General features: G+C 58.6%; 4 protein-coding genes across 5 annotated transcripts in view; 2 read left to right on the top strand and 2 right to left on the bottom strand.

The window, feature by feature from the left end:
- TMEM185A (transmembrane protein 185A) overlaps window positions 1–1,149 on the bottom strand; it is a 31,214-nt gene extending 30,065 nt beyond the window's left edge. For both annotated transcript variants that reach the window (XM_060002703.1, XM_060002704.1), the window contains exon 1: window positions 958–1,149. In XM_060002703.1, coding sequence (XP_059858686.1) covers window positions 958–995 — 38 coding nt within the window. In that variant the 5' untranslated portion in view covers window positions 996–1,149. The remainder of the gene's footprint in view (window positions 1–957) is intronic.
- Window positions 1,150–9,545: 8,396 nt separating this feature from the next.
- Window positions 9,546–10,319, bottom strand: LOC132417930 (melanoma-associated antigen 8-like). Its single transcript, XM_060001807.1, has one exon. The coding sequence runs from the start codon at window positions 10,317–10,319 to the stop codon at window positions 9,546–9,548; it is 774 nt and encodes a 257-aa protein (XP_059857790.1).
- A 3,785-nt stretch (window positions 10,320–14,104) lies between these two features.
- Window positions 14,105–14,878, top strand: LOC132417932 (melanoma-associated antigen 8-like). Its single transcript, XM_060001808.1, has one exon. It carries the CDS (start codon window positions 14,105–14,107, stop codon window positions 14,876–14,878), a length of 774 nt encoding a protein of 257 aa, XP_059857791.1.
- Window positions 14,879–19,185: 4,307 nt separating this feature from the next.
- HSFX4 (heat shock transcription factor family, X-linked member 4) lies at window positions 19,186–20,721 on the top strand. Its single transcript, XM_060002288.1, is given in 3 exon segments — window positions 19,186–19,733; window positions 20,163–20,512; window positions 20,514–20,721. Coding segments are annotated over 3 exon segments (1,056 nt in total). The 5' UTR covers window positions 19,186–19,235.
- Window positions 20,722–21,148: the final 427 nt, after the last annotated feature.

Here is a 21,148-nt window from a genome sequence, read left to right as displayed (position 1 = left end):
CGTGCCTTCCACCACCAAATAAGGGAGCTAGGCACTCCCTTCACAGAGCAGTGGACTTCGGAGATCAGCTAGGCCAACTCCTTATTTTTCAGATGAGCAGAGGATCCCCCAGTTACATACGGCCTGCTCTCCAATCCAGGTCTTTAGGTTCAGTTTAGTTCCACAAACATTTGATAAGTGCCTACTGTGTGTCAGACACAGTGGGAGCTGCGGGGAATAGAGATTTGAGCAGGAGACGGTCTCTGCTTTAGGGAGTTCACAGCCTGGGGAGGTAAGAGAGTTACAGAACACTTGGTCAAGTCCAAGGACAGACGCTCGATTCCTTAGCCAGTGTTCCTTCCCTCCAGTCCACTGGCTAGTCCCCATCTGGGAAACAGGACAGCAATATCTGCTTCCTGCAAATAAACTTACAGTCAAGACTGATGAGAAAACGTGTACGGAAAATTGTCAGGTTTACCCCCCAAAAGCGTTATGTAAGGTCCTGCCATACCCTGACACGGACTCCAAGGATTCAGCAGTGTTTCAGACATCAGTTCCACAAAGAAGCAAACAAGCGAGGGATGGGCATACGTCCAAGGGAAACCTCAAGGGCTTGGAGGAACTGTAGGAAACAGCTGGGGTGGTGGGTAGGGGTGTCGAGTCAAGTGAACCGGCCCTGGCGCGGGGAACGCATGGCAGGCAGCGGGTGCCAGAAGATGGAGCTGAGAGAGGGAAGTTGGGACAGCGACGAGGGAGGGAGGGCAAGCGGAGAGGCGCGGGGTTCCCGCGGGGCGGGGACCGCGGCCGGGAGGTTCTAGATGGGGCGGCGGGCCGGGGGCTGAAGGCAGCGGGCGCGGGAGGAGGCAGCGGGCCGGCGCCGAGGCCGATCGGTTTTCCGGGGAGGCTCGGGCAGGCCCCGCCGCCCGCCACAGCATCCCGGACGCCGTGCCTCCCCGAGCCGTGCGGGCGACGCCTCACCTCGGGTTGAAGTCCTGGAAGAGGCCCCTCAGGTTCATGGCGGAGAACTTCACCGCGCCGTCCTCCTCCTCCTCCTCCCCCCGCCCCCCGCGCCGCGCAGCCTGCACGTTACAGCGGGTTCATGGTGCCAGCGCGAGCCGCGTCCCAGTTGCCGACGCCGCCGCCGCCGCCGCCGCCGCCCTGAGAAACCTGAGCCGCACTTCCCACCTCTCCTTCCGGGCTTCCGTAGGCCGCCGCGCATGCGCCCCGAGCCCCGCCCGGCAGGCCCGAGCAGTGCAGCGAGCGGCGCGCGATGCCGCTTTCCCGGCTCACAGTGCGCGGAGGCCCCGGCCCTCGGCTCCGCGCCCGGAGGAGGAGACGGCGGGGGCGACGGAGGCTGGAGGGACCGGGAAGCCGGGGTAGGGCGCGGAGAGCCGAGCGGGATCGCTGACTCGGCGCAGGCCTGCGGGGAGCGAGCGCGTCGCCGGCGAGTCCCGCGAGGAGGGCTTCACGGACACCTGTCACCTTGGCCCGCGCTGCCTTCTGGAGGTTCTCCAGCGAGAACTGAGCCTTGGGGCTAGTGGCCCCGGGTGACACGTTGCATTTTGGCCATCTCCTCCCAGGCCTTCACCTGTCAAATCTGTCAGTGACTGCGTCCCAACTTCCCTCCCGAGGCCCAGGCCAGCGCGTGGAGATATGCTGGCAGTCCCAAGCTCAGGCTACCCTGCACCAGTCATCTGCCCTCCCTGCCGCCTTCCCCTCCTCGGTTGCCTCTCTCCGTTGGCAGCGGACCTGTTCACTGGGTTGGCGGGGGTGAGGGTAGGGGTGCCCAAACTGGAAATGTGGAAGCCATCCTCGCTTTGCTAACCTAGTTCAGAGACTCTTTGCCTCCTGCCCAGACTCTCTGGTCACCTCCCACCCGGCCCAGCTCTTTCTCCACTCTAAGCCATGCTATTTATAACTGCCAGGTTCGTTTTCTGTGGGCAAGTCAACATCTTTGAGCCTCATTTTTTCTCCTCTGCAAAATGGAGATGATAAAGTCTACTTCCTAAACTTGTTGGGAAGATTCAATGAGCTAGCGTGCATAACACACTGCCTGGTGCACGCTAGGTGCTCAGAGAATGCTGTTGCTATCTGGTGCTTCTTCAGGGGCCTACCTCCTCAAGGATTCTGTTTACTTTTGGAATTAGAGAGCAGGACAAGCTCACGGCAGGTGGCCTGGTCTACCTTCTTCACTTCGCCTGATTTAAGAGTTTTCCATGAGCACAGCAATACCTTAGACATTACTCTGTATCATTATGGATAATAGCTGCACTTTGTAACAATAGCAGAATTTCACAAACGGCAATTTTATAGGACTTAGCCCTGGGGGCAGCTTGAGAAGATCACGATTATGGTAGTCATACTTTGCCATGATGGTATCACCTTTCTTCTGTGAACCTGCAAACATTTCACCAGTAGTAATTAGGTTTCCCAAACCCACCGGGGAGTGGGTATTATTATATGAGCTGTTTCTAAGGATGAATAACCTGAATCAAGTTTGTTAGCTGCTGAAGCACCAGAACCCTGTCCCAGAGTTTTGGTCTAGCTCCCCTGCCCATCCTCCAAGTGGAGTCTGGTGTGTACCCCTGAGGAGGTTCCCAATGAACATACAAATACAGAAGAGAAAGCTGAGGCATAGAGAAGCTTGTATAATGTGCCCTGAGCTGCCCAGCTACTAAGGATGTAGGACTTGGCGTCCTGCCGAACCTGCAGCCCATACTCTGCAAAAAAGAGGTACTTGCCAGTGACCAGATTGGCCAGCACCACCTTAATTACTGGTGGCCTCACCCCAAATAGGCATTAAGAGTGAGATTGTTTGTCAGTTCAGACACTTGAATAACAGACACTGTTGCCCTTTCAAGAGCTTCACAGACAGAGACCAGGCGGGCTGCTCAGGGTCCGGAGCCTCAAGGGCAGGCACTACTTTGGTGAGGTCCCAGGGGGTCCCAGAGCTGACCCACTGCTCTGCAAGCCCGCAGTACCCCCTCAACCTGAGATGACCAGGCCAACTGTCAATGTATTGTTTTGCTCTGACAAGCCAAATTGCCAAGGGAGCATAGAGGCCTGTCCACGAGGACATATGGGAAGAATTGGACGACCCAAGGCTTCCCATCCTCAACCTTCGAGAAGTGGATGAACCTAGACTGCCTCAGCTTTACTGGTGGCCCAGCCATGTCCTCTCCTGGTGCTCCCATGGAAATAAGAATCAGAACATCCAGGCTTCCCTCTTGTCCTCTCTCCAACAAGTACAAAAGACCCCACTGCCCATCTGCTGCCCACCTCAGACCACTTGCTCAATGTACCACCCTGGGCAGTGGCCCAAAGCTTCCCTGGCCTGTGTGGACAGACCCATGAGGGACCTGAACATTGAGGAAAGACCCTGAGCCATGCATAGGATGACACCCTCATCATCTCTAGCTAACCCGGACTGGCCACCAAATTTCAGGGCCACCTTACTTAGAGATTCCCAACAATCTTCATACAAAGGCATGAAATGGCTCTGGATTGAAAAGGCATGAGCCCCAGATAAGCCAGAAAGCAGTTGGTGGCTCGTCCAATTCAACATTCATATTGACTCCAATGTGATGGGGTGGAGGGTGGGCTTCTGAAGAGCAGGGCCCTGAAAGGAGAGAATTCTGCTGCCTTCAGACAGTCTGGTCATGGAGGAACTGGGTCAGGGGAGGAAGTGGCTGGGGCCCAGGGCTCCGCGCTGCCAGGGCTCCGCCCCCAGGCCACTGCAGCAGCAGAGTGGAGGGGGCATGGAATTAGAGGACTTAGACCAGCTTCACCGCCGCTCCACTGGAGGGAGGGACAGCTGGGAGCCAATCCCTGGCCATGCCGGGGGGCCTACCCCAGGGTTCCTGGGGGACCAGCTTGACAGCTTCTTCAGCCGGGAGCCTGTGGCTACAGGCTGACCCTCTCTGGACCTGAAAGTCTCCACTCTGAGCTCCTGAAAGGCTACACCCTTAATGCCACCAATGAGAAAATCCCTGGAGTCCCTGGAGTTCCCAAGACTCCACTTACAAGGTGCCTCCCCCCAGAGCTTCCGTAGAGGGCCCTTGTTTCTGGCTACTTTAGCTTCACTTGCTAAGTGTGCCGTCTTTCTGGTACTGAAAGCTCCCTGGCAGGTGGTTGGAGCCTGGCAGGGGGTGTGGCAGAACACAGGGGCTGTGTCTGGGGGCCCGAGGAGCTGGGGGAGGGGCTGGGGTGCAGTGGAAGGGACTGAGGCAGTAGGATCTTTGGTTCTGCTTGGATTGCAGCTGCCCCCATCTTCCTCCAGAGCCCAGAAGGGGCCACCCCTCACTGAGGAGGCTTCCCTCGGGACTTGCAAACTGCAGCTGCCGAGACAAGAGGGAGACAGGGGCGTCTCAAGGCCCCACTGGCCGTCTTGTCACTGGGGCCTGGGAGCGGGTGGATGAGCGCCTCTCCTGGAGCAAGCTTCCCAGGAGGAAGGGAACACGGGCCACTTCCTGTTGGCAGGCCGATGGGCAGGCGGTGTCTGTCTGGGAGTCTAGAGCCACCAGGACGTCCCTGTGCTTCCACCCTGGACCTCTCTTGCCGCCATGGGCTCCAGGAAGGCTTCCCAGGTGGAGAGGGAGGCTCTGGGCCTCTGCGAAGTGACATCTCAGTGAGACAGCTACATTGCTTTGTCACAGTCTCCGGTCTACACTGGGATCCTGCCACCTCCTAAAATGTTTGCTCCAGCCCCATGGACTGCACCCCATCCTGCCCCGGCCTCCCTGCAGTCAGCAGGAGGGGGCTTTCCCGGGCCTCTGTGTCCTGCGGGCTCAGCTCAGGAGGCCCTTGGGCTTCCTGCTACTGCCTGCACCCCTGCAGCGCGGTATGCCATAGGTGCTCAGCAAGTGTCCAGGAAATGAATTCGGGAGCCCGACACACCCAAGAGCCCCGCTACCAAGCAGTTGCCCCTCCTCCCAGGCCTCACTCTGGGTCCACCACCTCTGCCGGAATCATGATCTCCGCTTCCTAAGATTCCAGAAGCTGCAGGCAAGATCTGTGGGCAGCCGCACCATATTCTCGCAGGGCATGGACACGCTGAGGTTTCTTGAACAAGTTATACCATGTTTGCACAGATGTGAGATAGAGCATACATTTCATAACATATTTTAAACGGAAAAAGAAAAAATCCGTCAAGCAATGTACAAGTAGATAATAAGACATACACAGATTCCGGAATATTAAAATGTGGGGGAAGGTAGATCTTGGATACACAGTAATAATAACCCCTTGGCATTGAGCACCTACACTAGTTCAGGCATTTCATATGCAGGTGACACCTCGTGTCATATTTCCTAGGGGCTAAATTATGCCCCCCAAAAGATATGCTGAAACCCTCATCCCCAGTACCTGCGAGGGGAACTTATTGGGAAATAGGGCCTTTGCAGATGTAGTCGAGTTAAGATGAGGTCATTACAACAATCCCACTACTGGGCATATACCCTGAGAAAACCATAATTCAGAAAGAGTCATGTACCGCAATGTTCATTGCAGCTCTATTTACAATAGCCAGGACATGGAAGCAACCTAAGTGTCCATCAACAGATGAATGGATAAAGAAGATGTGGCACATATATACAATGGAATATTACTCAGCCATAAAAGGAAACGAAACTGTGTCATTTGTTGAGACGTGGATGGATCTAGAGACTGTCAAACAGAGTGAAGTAAGTCAGAAAGAGAAAAACAAATACCGTACGCTAACACATATATATAGAATAAAAAAAAAATGGTTCTGAAGAACCTAGAGGGCAGGACAGGAATAAAGATGCAGACGTAGAGAATGGACGTGAGGACACAGGGAGAGGGAAGCATAAGCTGGAATGAAGTGAGAGAGTGGCATGGACATATATACACTACCAAATGTAAAACAGATAGCTAGTGGGAAGCAGCTGCATAGCACAGGGAGATCAGCTCGGTGCTTTGTGAGAACCTAGAGGGGTGGCTCGGGAGGGTGGGAGGGAGAAGCAAGAGGGCGGGGATATGGGGATATATGTATACATATAGCTGATTCACTTTGTCATACAGCAGAAACTAACACACCACTGTAAAGCAATTATACTCCAATAAAGATGTTAAAAACAAAACAAAACAAAAAATGAGGTCATTAGACTGGGCCTAATCCCATATGACAGGTATCCTTAAAAGAAGAGGGCAAATTGGCCGTAGGCATGACCAGAGGGGAGACAGCCATATGAAAATGAAGACAGAGACTGGAGTAATCCAGCCACAAACCACGGAACACTTGGGAACATCACAAGATGGAAGAAAGAAGAAAAACCCTCCTCCAGAGCCATCAGAGGAAGCATGGCCCTGCCAGCACCGTGATGTTTTTCACTTGAGCCTTCAGAAAAGGGAGAAAAGTTGCAACCCCATTGGTGACTTCAATTTGTGGTACCTTGTTGGGCGGCCCCAGGAACCGAACACAATCTCATATCAAGGCTCAGAAGTTGAACTGTTACACTCTCCATCCTACAGATGAGGACACCGAGAGCCTGACGCCGGACCCTGCCCAAGGGGACTCTCCTAAACCCTGTCAAGACCCCACCTCCCCTGAAATGAAGAGGAGACCCTAGAGGACAGGTGGGGTCTAGCACAGAGGGCGTGAGGATGGAGAAGGGTCCCGGACGTGGGAGTCCGAGGCACGGCCCTCTGAAGGCGGCTCCTATGCTCAGGCTTGGGCCCTGCTCTCTCCTTCCACTGCCCACTCTGCTCCCTTCTGTCCCAGCGGCGTGGTGGCCCCACGTTCTCCTGCAGGCTCACTTCCCCGGGCACACTGGCTGTCAGGCAGGCGGCAAGCCTGCATTCAAAGCACGGGGACCGCCGGGCTGGAGGGCTCTCCGCATCCCCACGGGGCGTGAGTGTCTGTGCCCTTCAGGGCCCTGCGGATGCCCCTCCTCCTGGATGCTTGCTCACACGTGGCTTTACACCCTGCTGCTGTCTTGTGAATGTCACTTGGCTTCACACCCTGCATCCCGCCACCAACCCAGCCCTATCCCTGTGCCCAGCCCCAGCTCAGGGACCACGGACAGGCACAGGCCCGGGCCCCGCACTTGCTCACAAAGGCCCCTAAAGCAGCAGCCGGCGATATTTGCCACAGAGGAGGGTAGGCGAGAGCCAGGCGGGAGGTCAGCCCTTTGCCAAGGAGGCTGGAGCTCAGAGCAGACTTTAGCTGGGGCTGGGGAATGGGGGCTTCTCGGGAAACAGGGCCACGGCTGAGACAACTCACACCAGCCCCTCAGGGGGCAGGCTCAGCGCACGTAGAGAACGTCAGAGCTTCCCGCTGATGGGCAGCAGCTCCCGTGTGCCCTGCGCCGCCCTGCTCAGGACTGGCTGTGTGCCGGGGTGGTGTGTGCTCGTCCAGAGTCTACTGGGGAGGGTGCTGCTGCCCCCTGAAAAGTGTCTCCCTGAATGTCCCTGGGGCGCTCTTGGCGTGTCCCGGCCGCTGCTGCGCCGCCTGCCACGGCCGTCCCTGGGCTAGCACTGTCCCCCATCAGTCAGTTCACTGCACGAACGGGTACTAGGAATCCCTGCTTTCCCCCGGGAGTGCTTACCATTTGTGATGACAAAATCCCCTTCTTTTCCGGCAGGAGTGTCTGAGCAGGTTCCATTGGCCCTGAAATTCTCCACCTTTTCCAAGTGCCCACCTGCTATATGGCAGGTGCTTCAAATCCAGGATCCCACGTAATGTTCACGTTGTCGTACGGCGCTCAGCAGGGAGGGCTGCCTCTTTAGCCCCCGGCGCCGTCTGCACCTCCCACTGCAGTGACCTCCCAATCCCATTAGGCCCAGAAGTTGCCCTTTCCTTTCGATGCCAGGTCACAGCCCAAACCTGTGGGTCTCTGATGCCGCCATATTTCTGCACCTGCCTGAACGCGGGGACACTGGCGGACGTTGCTTCTTAGTGGCTAGGACTTATTTCTAGTATTATTCTGATCCCAGACTCTGTCCTTCTCCCCTCTGGAAATTGCTTTCTTTTCATGACATCTCAGAGAATTTGCAGCTCCATAGGAAACGGAATAGAAAACCAGTCAAAATTGCTGTTCTGTGTGTTTTACTCCTGGAGGATTTATTATTCAATTTGGATGTGTATGTGTGTGTGTGTGTGTGTGTGTGTGTGTGTGTGTGTGTCTGTCGGCATGGAGGGAAGGGTGGTGATTTCCCCAGCTGGGTGCAGCTCACGCAAAGCTCCCAGGATTCCAGTCACACGGCGACTCCTTTCCACTTCGGCAGCCTCTCTTCTTTCAAACCCCCTATTTTCATTCGTTTCATCCCACTGAAATCTAGACCTTGCTCACAAGTGGCCAAAGGAAACTCCAGGTGACTAAAATGGTCGTTTCCATACAGTTGGTAATTGGCTCTCCCAGGGCAGGGAGAGGAGGGCCAGCCCCGGGAATACCGAGCAGGGCTTCAAAGAGCAAGACCCTCATTTCTCTGGAAATCCTTGCAGATGGCGGCTATGAAACACCTACCTCTTCACTGTGGCCCACTGCAATGCAACAAGAGCCAGCACCCCTTCCTTCCTGCCCCAGGGCGAGATTTCTCTCGGCTTCATCCACGACCCAGAAGGACATCTCACAGCAATGTCCCATTTCAGACTTTCCCCTGCAACCCAAGACACACCCTCTGCATGTCCGGCTGCTGCCACCACCCAGCTTCATCACCATCACCTCCCACAGAAGGAACCCCCACTTCCCAAAGGCCCGAAGTGCCCTGGCTCGGGGCACTTAACACTCCAGGGCTCGCTCCTGGAGCCCCACCGCCTCGTCCCATGTTGTCTTATTCTGTGGGACTTAGGGGACGTCTCACCACCTTCCTCATGTGACAGTGGCTCCTAGACCATCACTCTAGGTGTGGGTGTGTCCTGCTCTTCCTAGCGTTCCCGCTACTAACACAGGCCCTTCCGGAGAGCAGAGGCTCCGTGGAGGTCTGCGGAATAAACAAGCCAGTGGGCAGGGGGCTTATTGACGCAGATGAACCTTCTCCTACTTTCTTAAAATACCCGTGCAAATCCAACTCAACAGAGATAGTTCGTTTTATTTACAGAATGACAGACAAGACAGGGAAGCAAGAATTGGAACAACAATGGCTTTTATTTTTCTATTTCTTCCCCCATCTATAGCACTGCTAAGTACTTCCACATTTCCAGAGCAGTTCTGATTCCAATTCCCTGTTATCTTGTACACGGTCACAAAACGAACTGGGAGATTTCCCAACCTCTCTTACAAAACAGCAAAACTCTTGTTCTTGAACTGAATTAGTGCAAATACCTGTGGGATTAACGTCATACACAAAGTTAGACACTGAAGCTTGTTTAGTCTTCTATTCAAAGAACCAACATTTGAAAAATTCCTAAAGAAAACAGACATGGAAGTCCATGTCAACATACACAACAGGAACCCAAAATGCTGCACACCGGCTTCCCCCAACTCGCCCGGCTCTCACTGCTTAGAAGGCTGACCGCTCCCTCTTCAAACTCAGAGTGAAGGAGCAGCCCCCCTTCCTGCCCCACGGGAGAAGCTGCTGGACGTGGGACTGGCTGCTGCACTGGCTCAGGCTCCCTCTTCCTCATCGCTCACACTCCCTGCAGACACGGATGCGAAGAACCTGGGAGCCATGCTATTGATCCTGAGCAGATGCTGCAGGACCTGACACTCGCTGGCCTCCGCGTAGGCCCGGGGACCCCACAGGAACTCGTAGCGGGCAGGGTCGCTGTGGGGCACCTGCCGGTACTTCAGGTAGCCCGTCTGCACCCACACTTCGGTGAGCAGCTCCCTCCCGCCACAAAACCCCAGGGTGCCTAGCTTTCCCCACACCTCCTCCTCAGGGACGCGGTCACCGAACAGGGTGACCATGGTCAGGACCAGCAGAGGGAGGCTGGCCTCGGGCGTGCGCTGCCAGTCGCTCAGCACTGCATCCCAGGTGAGGCCCAGGGTGGGGACCAGGACGTAGGTGCGCTCGCGGGGGTCCACCACCTTCACGTCCACGCCAAACAGCAGCTGCAGGCACTCGCAAACGAGGCGGAAGACCACGGGGAAGTGGTCCCGATGCTCCCGGACGACCGTACTCAGCATCTCCGCCTCGGAGGTCGGCTCCCCGGTACGAAACTTGACGAGCAGGAACCCCACCAGGTCAGCCATCAGCGCAACAAGTGCCTCGCGGGACAAGGGCTCGGCATAGGCGGAGAAGGAGGGGGCGCCAGGGGAGGCGAAGGACGAGGGGGATGCGGCCTCCTCCCCCGCAGCCCCCAGCAGCGGCGCCTCCACCGGACCCTGGGCCGGGACTGGGGCCTCAAGGTCGGCCTCAGGCTGGCGGAGCTCACTCATCTCGACCGGGGGCCTGATCACTGGGGTCGGGCCGCCCACGGGAGTGTGGGCAGGGGACCTCGTACCTGGGGAAGAGAGGGGGTGTGAGCGGCCTCGGCGGAGAAAGGCACCCTGGGCAGCCCTGACAAAGGCCACTTACAGGTCTCGTCTCAAGGGCTGCCCTCGGGCCTCACAGGGGCGCTCCTCCCGGGTGGCCTGTCCCCTGCCAACCTGAAGAAGGAAGTGAGGGGGCTCCTCAGGGTGCAGCCAGCACGGCCCCAGGTTCTGGGGCTGACAGGGCGGTGGGGTGACTTGGGTGTTGTGGGGTCCCCTCTGTTCTGGGAGGGGGAGCCCCTGGGTACACACTCAGGGCACGCACCTCCCCTTGGCTCCTGGCGCTGCCTGGGCCTCCTCTGCTCTGTGCCCTGAGGACACGGTCCTCAGACCTGGGCCTTCGCCTCCCGGTTCCTGGAGCCCCTGTAAGAGGAATGGAGGGCGCACCTCTTGCGTACACTGTGGCACAGCTCTGGGCCTCGGTGCTGGTAGGAGGATTGGGCCGGACTCTGTGAGGTCCCCCCAGTGCTGAGTTCTGGGGTGGGTGGTCCCCTCGGGGTCGCTCGTCGTGCTCACTGTTCCCCTTAAGGGCCTGGACCCTCCCCTTTGCAGGCCGGAGGGGAAACTCAGAACAGGACCCCGAATCTGAACAGAAAGCAGTGAGGGGGCCCCACAGGTGGCCGCACCTGCCCAGGGCCTCCCGAGGGTCCTAGGAAGGGGAGATGCTGGGTCCTCACCTCCTCCTCACATCCTGCCTGGCCTCCCAGTGCTGACCACAGGGGCAGGTTTCTGTTGAGGCCCCTGTTCCAGGGCAGGGGGTCTGCTCAGTCCTCCCTTGGGGTCCTGGGAGTCCACCCTCTGCGGACCTGAAGGCTCACCCCTCACACCAAACACCTGACCTCCTGAGGACCCCGACCCAGAGGTCAGGAAACATCTCATCTGCTGACTGCGCTCTGGCGCCTCCAAGGCCCCCGCGGAAGGGCAAAGGATCCCTCCCTGTGTCGGGGTCTAACGTCCTCAGTCCTTCCTTCCTCGCGTGCAGGCTGGACTCTGGGCAGGACCTGGGATTGTCCCGTCTGCCAGTGTGAGTCCCTGCTCCTTATACCAGGTCTCCAGTCTCTCCGAGACCCTGACGTCAGGACGTCAGGACAGGCCTACCGTGCTCATCCCGCCCCGGGGCCTCCCACGGCCACCTGCAAGGGCGGTGATCTGGTGGGTCCCTTTTGTCCTCCCTCAGGGTCCCCTCAGTCCTGCCTAAGGGCCCTAACCTTAGTCCGCCAGGGACCTGACATTTTATCCTCTGCCCTCATGAGACCCCGCCCCTTATCCCAGGTCCCCAGCTTCTCTGACACCCGGATGTCAGGAAGTGCTGCACGTGACGGCCTTCCAGGGCCAACTGAGTTCTGGGCTGCAGGCTGCCCTCAGTGCTCCCTCAGGGCCCTCACCTTGACTCCACACAGAACCTGGGATTCTCCGCAGTGCCCACCAGACACCCCGCCCCTTATACCCCCTCTGCAGCCTCTCTGATACCCCGCCCCGTGCTCCCCCTCTCCAGGGTGTCTCAGACTCGGATGTCAGGAAGTGCTGCACTTGTTCATCCCGCCCTATGGTCTCCAAGGGCCAACTCTGTTCTGGGGTCCAGGCTCCCCTCAGTCCTCCCTCAGGGCGCTCACCCTGTCTCAATGAAGGATCTGGGATTCTCTCCCATGCCCACGAGACACCCCGACCCTTATACTGCCTCCCCAGCCTCTCTGAGACCCCGCCCCGTGCTCCCCCTCCCCAGCGTCTCTGAGACCCGGATGTCAGGAAGTGCTGCACTTGTTCATCCCGCCCTATGGCCTCCCAGGGCCAACTCTGTTCTGGGGTTCAGGCTCCCCTCAGTCCTCCCTCAGGGCGCTCACCTTGACTCAGCGCAAGACGTGGGATTCTCTTCCGTGCCCACCAGACACCCCAACCCTTATACGCCTTCCCCAGCGTCTCTAAAACCCGGATGTCTGGAAGTGCCACACTTGTTCATCCCGCCCTATGGCCTCCCAGGGCCAACTCTGTTCTGGGGTTCAGGCTCCCCTCAGTCCTCCCTTAGGGCTCTCACCTTGGCTCCACGCAGGACCTGGATTCTCTCCTGTGCCCGCCTGAGACCCCGCCCCTTATACCCGTTCCACTGTCTCTGTCAGACCCTCACCCTTATACCCTTCCCTGCCTTCAGCCCTGGGAGGCCCTGGGGCGGAATGAGCACTTGGCAGCGAGTCCTCACTTATGTATCCGGGTCTCAGAGAGGCTTCGGAACAGGTATAAGCGTCCGCTCTCAGGTGTGCTATGGCTAGAATCCCAGGTCCTGCGTGGAGTCAGGGTGAGGGCCCTGAGGGAGGACTGAGGAAAACGTGGACCCCAGAATAGAGTTGGCCCCTTGAGGTCATAGGACGGGATGAGCACATCAGCACTTCCTGACTTCCGGGTCTCAGAGAAGCTGGGGACCTGGGATAAGGGGTGGGGTCGCATGAGGGCAGAGGGTAAAATGTCAGGTCCCTGGTGGACTAAGGCCCCGGGGTGGGATGAGCACGGTAGGCCTGTCCTGACGTCCTGACGTCAGGGTCTCGGAGAGACTGGAGACCTGGTATAAGGAGCAGGGACTCACACTGGCAGACGGGACAATCCCAGGTCCTGCCCAGAGTCCAGCCTGCACGCGAGGAAGGAAGGACTGAGGACGTTAGACCCCAACACAGGGAGAGATCCTTTGCCCTTCCACGGGGGCCTTGGAGGCGCCAGAGCGCGGTCAGCAGATGAGATGTTTCCTGACCTCTGGGTCGGGGTCCTCAGGAGGTCAGGTGTTTGGTGTGAGGGGTGAGCCTTCAGGTCCACAGAAGGTGGACTCCCAGGACCCCGAGGGAGGACTGAGCAGACCCCCTGCCCTGGAACAGGGGCCTCAACAGAAACCTGCCCCTGTGGTCAGCACTGGGAGGCCAGGCAGGATGTGAGGAGGAGGTGAGGACCCAGCATCTCCCCTTCCTAGGACCCTCGGGAGGCCCTGGGCAGGTGCGGCCACCTGTGGGGCCCCCTCACTGCTTTCTGTTCAGATTCGGGGTCCTGTTCTGAGTTTCCCCTCCGGCCTGCAAAGGGGAGGGTCCAGGCCCTTAAGGGGAACAGTGAGCACGACGAGCGACCCCGAGGGGACCACCCACCCCAGAACTCAGCACTGGGGGGACCTCACAGAGTCCGGCCCAATCCTCCTACCAGCACCGAGGCCCAGAGCTGTGCCACAGTGTACGCAAGAGGTGCGCCCTCCATTCCTCTTACAGGGGCTCCAGGAACCGGGAGGCGAAGGCCCAGGTCTGAGGACCGTGTCCTCAGGGCACAGAGCAGAGGAGGCCCAGGCAGCGCCAGGAGCCAAGGGGAGGTGCGTGCCCTGAGTGTGTACCCAGGGGCTCCCCCTCCCAGAACAGAGGGGACCCCACAACACCCAAGTCACCCCACCGCCCTGTCAGCCCCAGAACCTGGGGCCGTGCTGGCTGCACCCTGAGGAGCCCCCTCACTTCCTTCTTCAGGTTGGCAGGGGACAGGCCACCCGGGAGGAGCGCCCCTGTGAGGCCCGAGGGCAGCCCTTGAGACGAGACCTGTAAGTGGCCTTTGTCAGGGCTGCCCAGGGTGCCTTTCTCCGCCGAGGCCGCTCACACCCCCTCTCTTCCCCAGGTACGAGGTCCCCTGCCCACACTCCCGTGGGCGGCCCGACCCCAGTGATCAGGCCCCCGGTCGAGATGAGTGAGCTCCGCCAGCCTGAGGCCGACCTTGAGGCCCCAGTCCCGGCCCAGGGTCCGGTGGAGGCGCCGCTGCTGGGGGTTGCGGGGGAGGAGGCCGCATCCCCCTCGTCCTTCGCCTCCCCTGGCGCCCCCTCCTTCTCCGCCTATGCCGAGCCCTTGTCCCGCGAGGCACTTGTTGCGCTGATGGCTGACCTGGTGGGGTTCCTGCTCGTCAAGTTTCGTACCGGGGAGCCGACCTCCGAGGCGGAGATGCTGAGTACGGTCGTCCGGGAGCATCGGGACCACTTCCCCGTGGTCTTCCGCCTCGTTTGCGAGTGCCTGCAGCTGCTGTTTGGCGTGGACGTGAAGGTGGTGGACCCCCGCGAGCGCACCTACGTCCTGGTCCCCACCCTGGGCCTCACCTGGGATGCAGTGCTGAGCGACTGGCAGCGCACGCCCGAGGCCAGCCTCCCTCTGCTGGTCCTGACCATGGTCACCCTGTTCGGTGACCGCGTCCCTGAGGAGGAGGTGTGGGGAAAGCTAGGCACCCTGGGGTTTTGTGGCGGGAGGGAGCTGCTCACCGAAGTGTGGGTGCAGACGGGCTACCTGAAGTACCGGCAGGTGCCCCACAGCGACCCTGCCCGCTACGAGTTCCTGTGGGGTCCCCGGGCCTACGCGGAGGCCAGCGAGTGTCAGGTCCTGCAGCATCTGCTCAGGATCAATAGCATGGCTCCCAGGTTCTTCGCATCCGTGTCTGCAGGGAGTGTGAGCGATGAGGAAGAGGGAGCCTGAGCCAGTGCAGCAGCCAGTCCCACGTCCAGCAGCTTCTCCCGTGGGGCAGGAAGGGGGGCTGCTCCTTCACTCTGAGTTTGAAGAGGGAGCGGTCAGCCTTCTAAGCAGTGAGAGCCGGGCGAGTTGGGGGAAGCCGGTGTGCAGCATTTTGGGTTCCTGTTGTGTATGTTGACATGGCCTTCCATGTCTGTTTTCTTTAGGAATTTTTCAAATGTTGGTTCTTTGAATAGAAGACTAAACAAGCTTCAGTGTCTAACTTTGTGTATGACGTTAATCCCACAGGTATTTGCACTAATTCAGTTCAAGAACAAGAGTTTTGCTGTTTTGTAAGAGAGGTTGGGAAATCTCCCAGTTCGTTTTGTGACCGTGTACAAGATAACAGGGAATTGGAATCAGAACTGCTCTGGAAATGTGGAAGTACTTAGCAGTGCTATAGATGGGGGAAGAAATAGAAAAATAAAAGCCATTGTTGTTCCAATTCTTGCTTCCCTGTCTTGTCTGTCATTCTGTAAATAAAACGAACTATCTCTGTTGAGTTGGATTTGCACGGGTATTTTAAGAAAGTAGAAGGTTCATCTGCGTCAATAAGCCCCCTGCCCACTGGCTTGTTTATTCCGCAGACCTCCACGGAGCCTCTGCTCTCCGGAAGGGCCTGTGTTAGTAGCGGGAACGCTAGGAAAAGCAGGACACACCCACACCTAGAGTGATGGTCTAGGAGCCGCTGTCACATGAGGAAGGTGGTGAGACGTCCCCTAAGTCCCACAGAACAAGTCCACATGGGACGAGGCGGTGGGGCTCCAGGAGCGAGCCCTGGAGTGTTAAGTGCCCCGAGCCAGGGCAGTTTGGGGCTTTGGGAAGCGGGGCTTCCTTCTGTGGGGAGGTGATGGTGATGAAGCTGGGTGGTGGCAGCAGCCAGACCTGCAGGCGGTGTGTTTGGGGGGAAAGTCTGAAATGCGACATTACTGTGAGGTGTCCTTCTGGATCACGGATGAACCCGAGAGAAATCTCATACTCGGGCAGGAAGGAAGGGGTCCCGGCTCTTGTTGCATTGCAGTTGACCATAGTGAAGAAGTAGGTGTTATATATGCAACAGCTGGAGAAACGCGGTCATACTCCCTTGACGTGATGCCCAGAGTCCGTGGACAGGCCCTCTTTCCCCTGTTCTTGGGGGAACCAGAACCCAAGGTGCTAATTAGCTTTAATCATTATCGTGACTGTACTTTGGCAATTGTAATCAAGGACTCGATGTCTGGTGGGGCTGAAATGAAGCAAAGGAACGGTTTGGATGGAAGAGCATCTGGGAGGGATGCAAAGCCTTGTTCCTTGATTCTATTTCCTGGAGCTTCGTGTCGTATCTCGCTGGGAACACCCCTCCGCACCCGAATTTAACACACCCTCTAACTGGGAAAATTTCCTTAGTTTTATTGATGAAACATCTTGTTTGGCTAATTAGCTTTTCCACATCCTATTGAGCTGCATATTCTCTGACACGACCGGGACAAGAAACCGCCCAACCAAATGCCAGAGGAGAGAGGGGAAGGGTCTGAGGCCGAACAACATGAGAAATACCTGCCAATCATCGAAGTTCCAACAGACGCCAGGCCCTGTGAGCTGCTCTACGTAGCTCACACACATCCCTGCAGCCCGAGACAGGGCTCATCACACCCATTCGCTTCACGGGTGAGGAACCTGAGGCCACGGGGCTTGGGAATCTTCCCAGGATCACGTGCTGGTAAGTGACGGCGTGGGGACCAGAGCCCTGGTCTGAATTCCTCTCGAGCCCACGCTGTTCCCACCCACCCCAGCCCGTGGCTGACCTTCTGACTGGCGATTCACTGCTCTTCTCAGTGTCACACGGTGTCTTTCAGTTGACAAAAAGCAGGCCCAAGAAAGGAAGGTGCCAAGGAGAAGCAGAGACAGTGTGGGGCTCGTCTGTGGCTTGTTGAGAGCTGACACTGCCAGGGGCCGGCATTTCTGGCCAGTCCCGGCACCTTCCCGTGTGACGGCGCCCTGTCCCTGCTCCTGCCCTGGGGCCCTCCTGTCCAACGGGAACCTGGCCGGCTGAGCTGCTCATGGCTCAGCCACGGGGAGGGAGGGACTGAGACTGCCTGGGACTGACTGTAAGGCCCCAGTGCCTACTGGGATAAGGCCCCTGCAGGAGCCTCCTCAGATACTGGAGGGAAGTTAACGCTGGCAGACACCCCGAGACCCTGGCGGCAGCGAGGGAGGGGAGCGGCTGGGGGGCCTCTGGGCTGGGGGCATCAGGGCGCGGAAGCCAAGGGCAGGGGCTGGAGGGCGAGGCTGGCAAAGGCAGGCCTTGGACGTCGCCAGGGCTTGTGCCTGCCCAGCTGAAGGGTCCCGAGACCCGGCTGAGGAAGACCCCACGGTGCCACACACACCCACTGCCGGGGCCCGGCTGGCACCTGGCAGGGAGGGGGACCAGGAAGGAGGCAGTTCCTACGGGACCCAGGGGGCGAGGGAGGGCCCGAGGAGGGGGCAGCAGGCAAGGCCACACAGGCAGGCTGGGCCCAAGGAGGCCCCAGCCTTTGGGCCCCTTCTGAGGAGCCACCGACGGCCTCCACCACAATTCGCAGCCTCCGAGGTCATGTCCCTACAGGAGGAACTGACCTGAAGAATGCTTTGTAAACCAGTTTAGAAGCATAAAGACCAGGGAGCAGGCCCGAATCTAGGCCCGGGAGCTCCATCCAGGATGCCAGTCCTTAGGCTGAAAGGCGCCTCGGGCGATCCTCCTGCACACCCTCTTAGCTCTCCCCTTTCAGAAATAGGGCAGTGGCGCTCACAGAGGGCAGATGACCCTGCTTAGTGGCAGAGCTGGGACAGGGACCTAGGATCCTCGCAGACGGGCCTTTCCAAGGTGCCACTCGGTCCGCTACACAGTGACTATGAAGGACAAAGTCGCCCACAACGGCCAGAGAACGCGCATCACCAAACCCACCATCCTATCCTCCCACCTGCGGTGAAGACGGACGACTCTCACTCGCGTTTCGGCCCGTCCGACACCCAGACCCTCATCTACTTCCAAATGCACGTGGACGGGGGCTTCCCCCGGTCACGTCTAGGTCGGCAAGTAGGAAATTTCCTTGGGACTGAGTCCGTGTCACGCAGGCCCGTTCAAAAGCGTTGAAGCTGAAAGCAAACAAAATCATTCTATGTATCCTCAAGGTAACAGCGGGGACAGGGCCTCGGGGGTGGGGGGAGGGGGGGCAGGGGCGGGCGTGGGGAAGGAGAGCAGGGCTGGCCTGGGAGCGCACCAGTGAAATGCCTGCTTTCAATGGGACAGGCTACACGCCGAAGCCCCAGATCAAGTCCTTCAAAGGGCAAGTACCCACGGAGACCCAAGGTGGACGTGGGGAGGCCAGGATCGGGGGGAGCAGAAGCCAAACCACCCCACTGCGGAAAGGAAACAGGGCTTTCGAGGCAGCCTCCAGGGAGGCTGAATCCGACGGTCTGGGAAGGCGATGGGAAAAGGACGCACGCAGGTGTTCCAAAAGTGAGCGCTCTTGGGCCATGAGAAGGGCTTCTACGGGAAGAAATGGACGCTGAAGACAAGCCCTCTGTGATCCGCACAGGGATGGGGTCTGGGGGCAGGCAGAGCCCAAAAGGAGGCTCGATGCCCAGCGGAGGGCACGTGGCTATGCCCTCCCACGCGGCATCGTGGGCAGGGCTGTGTCTGAGGTGCTTGGGGAACACTCGAGTTGAATGTGAGGTCGCGCACAGCCCTACTCTGGGGACAGCTTGACCTGGGAGGCAGGAAATCAGGACCCTTTGTTTGGGCCCATCTGAGCGGGACCGGCCAGCTGGCAGGAACAGCTGCAAGCGACCAGAGCCGGAAGGGGGATGGGGGTGGGGGGGGTGGGCACTGACTCAGGCTAGGCCAACCGCCCGCTAGGGAGCCCCATCTTCTGGGAGGGACAGTCGCCAGGGGCCCACGTGATCCCTGTGGTCTCGGTGGCAGCCAAGCTACGCCTCGCCAGGGCCTGGCCCTTGAGCACATCGGAAGCCAGCATGAAGGGATGGGAGTGGAGACAGGATCACGTTTCTCAACCCATCCGGGGCCTGGCCCCTTGAAACAAGGTGCCTGGCGGCAGACGGAAGTCTTTCCCGGGAACTTGAACCACACTTTTCGAGGCTTTTAGAAAAAAAGACACTTGGCCAGGGCTCCCTCTCCAGACCGCCTCGGTGACATCACGTGACAATAAAGAAGACTGCGACTTGAGCGGCTGGCTGCCCCACTACCGAGATTCTAGAATCTTGTGGACAGTGTTTACTGGGCATCCCCGCTCTGGTCCAAGGCATTTCTGCCCTGAGAGTTCAGTCATGCGGTCTCAGGTGGAGAATGCTCCCAATGCAGACTGGCTCCGTGGCTAGTCAGAGCAGCGATGAGCTGTGTACAGCCATGCTGGGCCCATCGGCTGACGCGGAGCCAGCAACGTGGGTCCCCTCTCGTGCGTCCCCGCATCCCAACGTGGATTCACGGGAGAGCTCGGAGAAGCAGGGCGACCAAGCCGAGAGCCCAGATCCCGTCTCCCAAGACAACCCGCCACCACAGGGCGCAGACTACGGTGTGGCCAACCAGAGTATTCTTCAGCTCTCCCTCCCAAGAAAGCTCTGGACGATGGCGGAGGAGCCCGCCTTCACCTCTGTGCGCTGGAATGACAAGGGAGATATGGTGATCGTCGAGGAAGACCTCTTCCAGAGGGAGGTTCTTCACCGCAGAGGCGCAGACAGGATTTTCAACACAGACAGCTTGATGACTTTCATCCGCCAAATGAACCGGCACGGATTCAGCAAAATACGCCTGACCAGCCACTCTCCAGGGAAGAAGAGGCTGATGGTAAAGTAGAAAGCCCTTCCGCTGCCCACGTTCTCTTGTTATTCGAACACCTCCCGGGGAGGCCAGATGGGCCACGTGCTGAACGGGTTTCATTTCCGAGAATAAGTTTCCTCACGTGAGAAGGTAGTTAAGGAAAGATGAGAAAGTAGAGCCTGTGGTATTCAGCCACAGCCCCTTAGAGGGGACCTGCAGGTGCGCCTACAGACCCTCTCGAGAGGCCACGAGATGTCAGGTAGCGACAGTAACACCTCGACCGAGGCTCGCCTCGGGGAGCTCTAGGGAGCGCACACTCCAGGGCGGAATAACCTGCCAGGAACTTAAAGAGACCTTTTCTCCACAGTCAGATAAGACCATTATGAGGGACGGGGGTGGGCGGGGAGGAGTGGGTATTTTCTCCCAGAATGGCTAAAGTGATTTGTTTCATTTCAGATCTTCTGCAACTCCAACTTTCGGAGAGACAAGCCTCTGCTCATCGAGAACATTCAGAGAAAATGCAACCTGGGAGCAACTGATCAGCCCGGGACCAGCGCAACAGCCCCGAAGGGAAAGAAGCCGGTGGCTGCCACTAGACGCTCCCCACAAATCCCTTACAACGATTCCACCACCCAGAAGAAAGCCCCAGGTGCTCAGGGGCCCAGCGCTACCCAGCCTCTCCTGTCCTCTAGCACGTGCTCTACGAGCGGTGGAGCGGGATGGGCCAGGGAACACCACGCCCCCAGTGAGCAGGGCGGCCTGAGCGGGCAGGGCACTCCCTGGAATGCCACTTCTGTGCCCCCGCTATGGCGCCAGGGAACTGCCCGCCAGCCCCACGGTTTACCCGGCTTATGGCTCGGAGATGTCTCTGTACGACAGCTGTCTCTCCCTCCTGCCGGGGGCCCTTTTAGCTACGTCCCCAAACAAGGTCCCTGAGGTGGACGAGGAGTAGGGGGGCTCCTCAGACTGCAGGCGTGCTCTCCGCCAACAGTGCAAGGACCACTGCGATCCCTGAGCTCGCAGGCCCCTGGGGACACACAAAAAGCCCCATCTCATAACCAAGAACCTACTTTTGTCTCTAATAAAGAAAAGCCAAGGTCCACGGGAGCAAATGAAGAATCGAACGAGAAGTGCGAGTCTTGTGTCCTTTCTAACTGTCCGTACTAGTCACACATCTCAGTGGACGGGCCCGACGAGGCTGGAAACCCACAGCCCCGGCAGGCTTTGGCCCCCGCCGCCCCCTTTCGTTTAGAAGCCGCAGCATTTCCCACGCTCAGCCACGGACGTGGCTCGGGAGCGCTGAGGCCAGCCCAGGACAGGCTGGTCCCTGGGCCTTGCCTGCTAGTCAGGAGGCAGCACAGCCTGGCTCCTGACCTCAGGGGTGTCACCTTCCATTAGTCATGCATCCTGAAGCAGAAGGAGCCTCCTCCTGGGTCCCCCTA

The sequence above is a fragment of the Delphinus delphis genome, chromosome X (assembly GCF_949987515.2).
Source record: "Delphinus delphis chromosome X, mDelDel1.2, whole genome shotgun sequence".
NCBI classification, from domain to species: domain Eukaryota; kingdom Metazoa; phylum Chordata; class Mammalia; order Artiodactyla; family Delphinidae; genus Delphinus; species Delphinus delphis.
The sequence above is the reverse complement of the archived record's forward strand: the minus strand, read 5'-3'. Positions and strand labels throughout refer to the sequence as shown.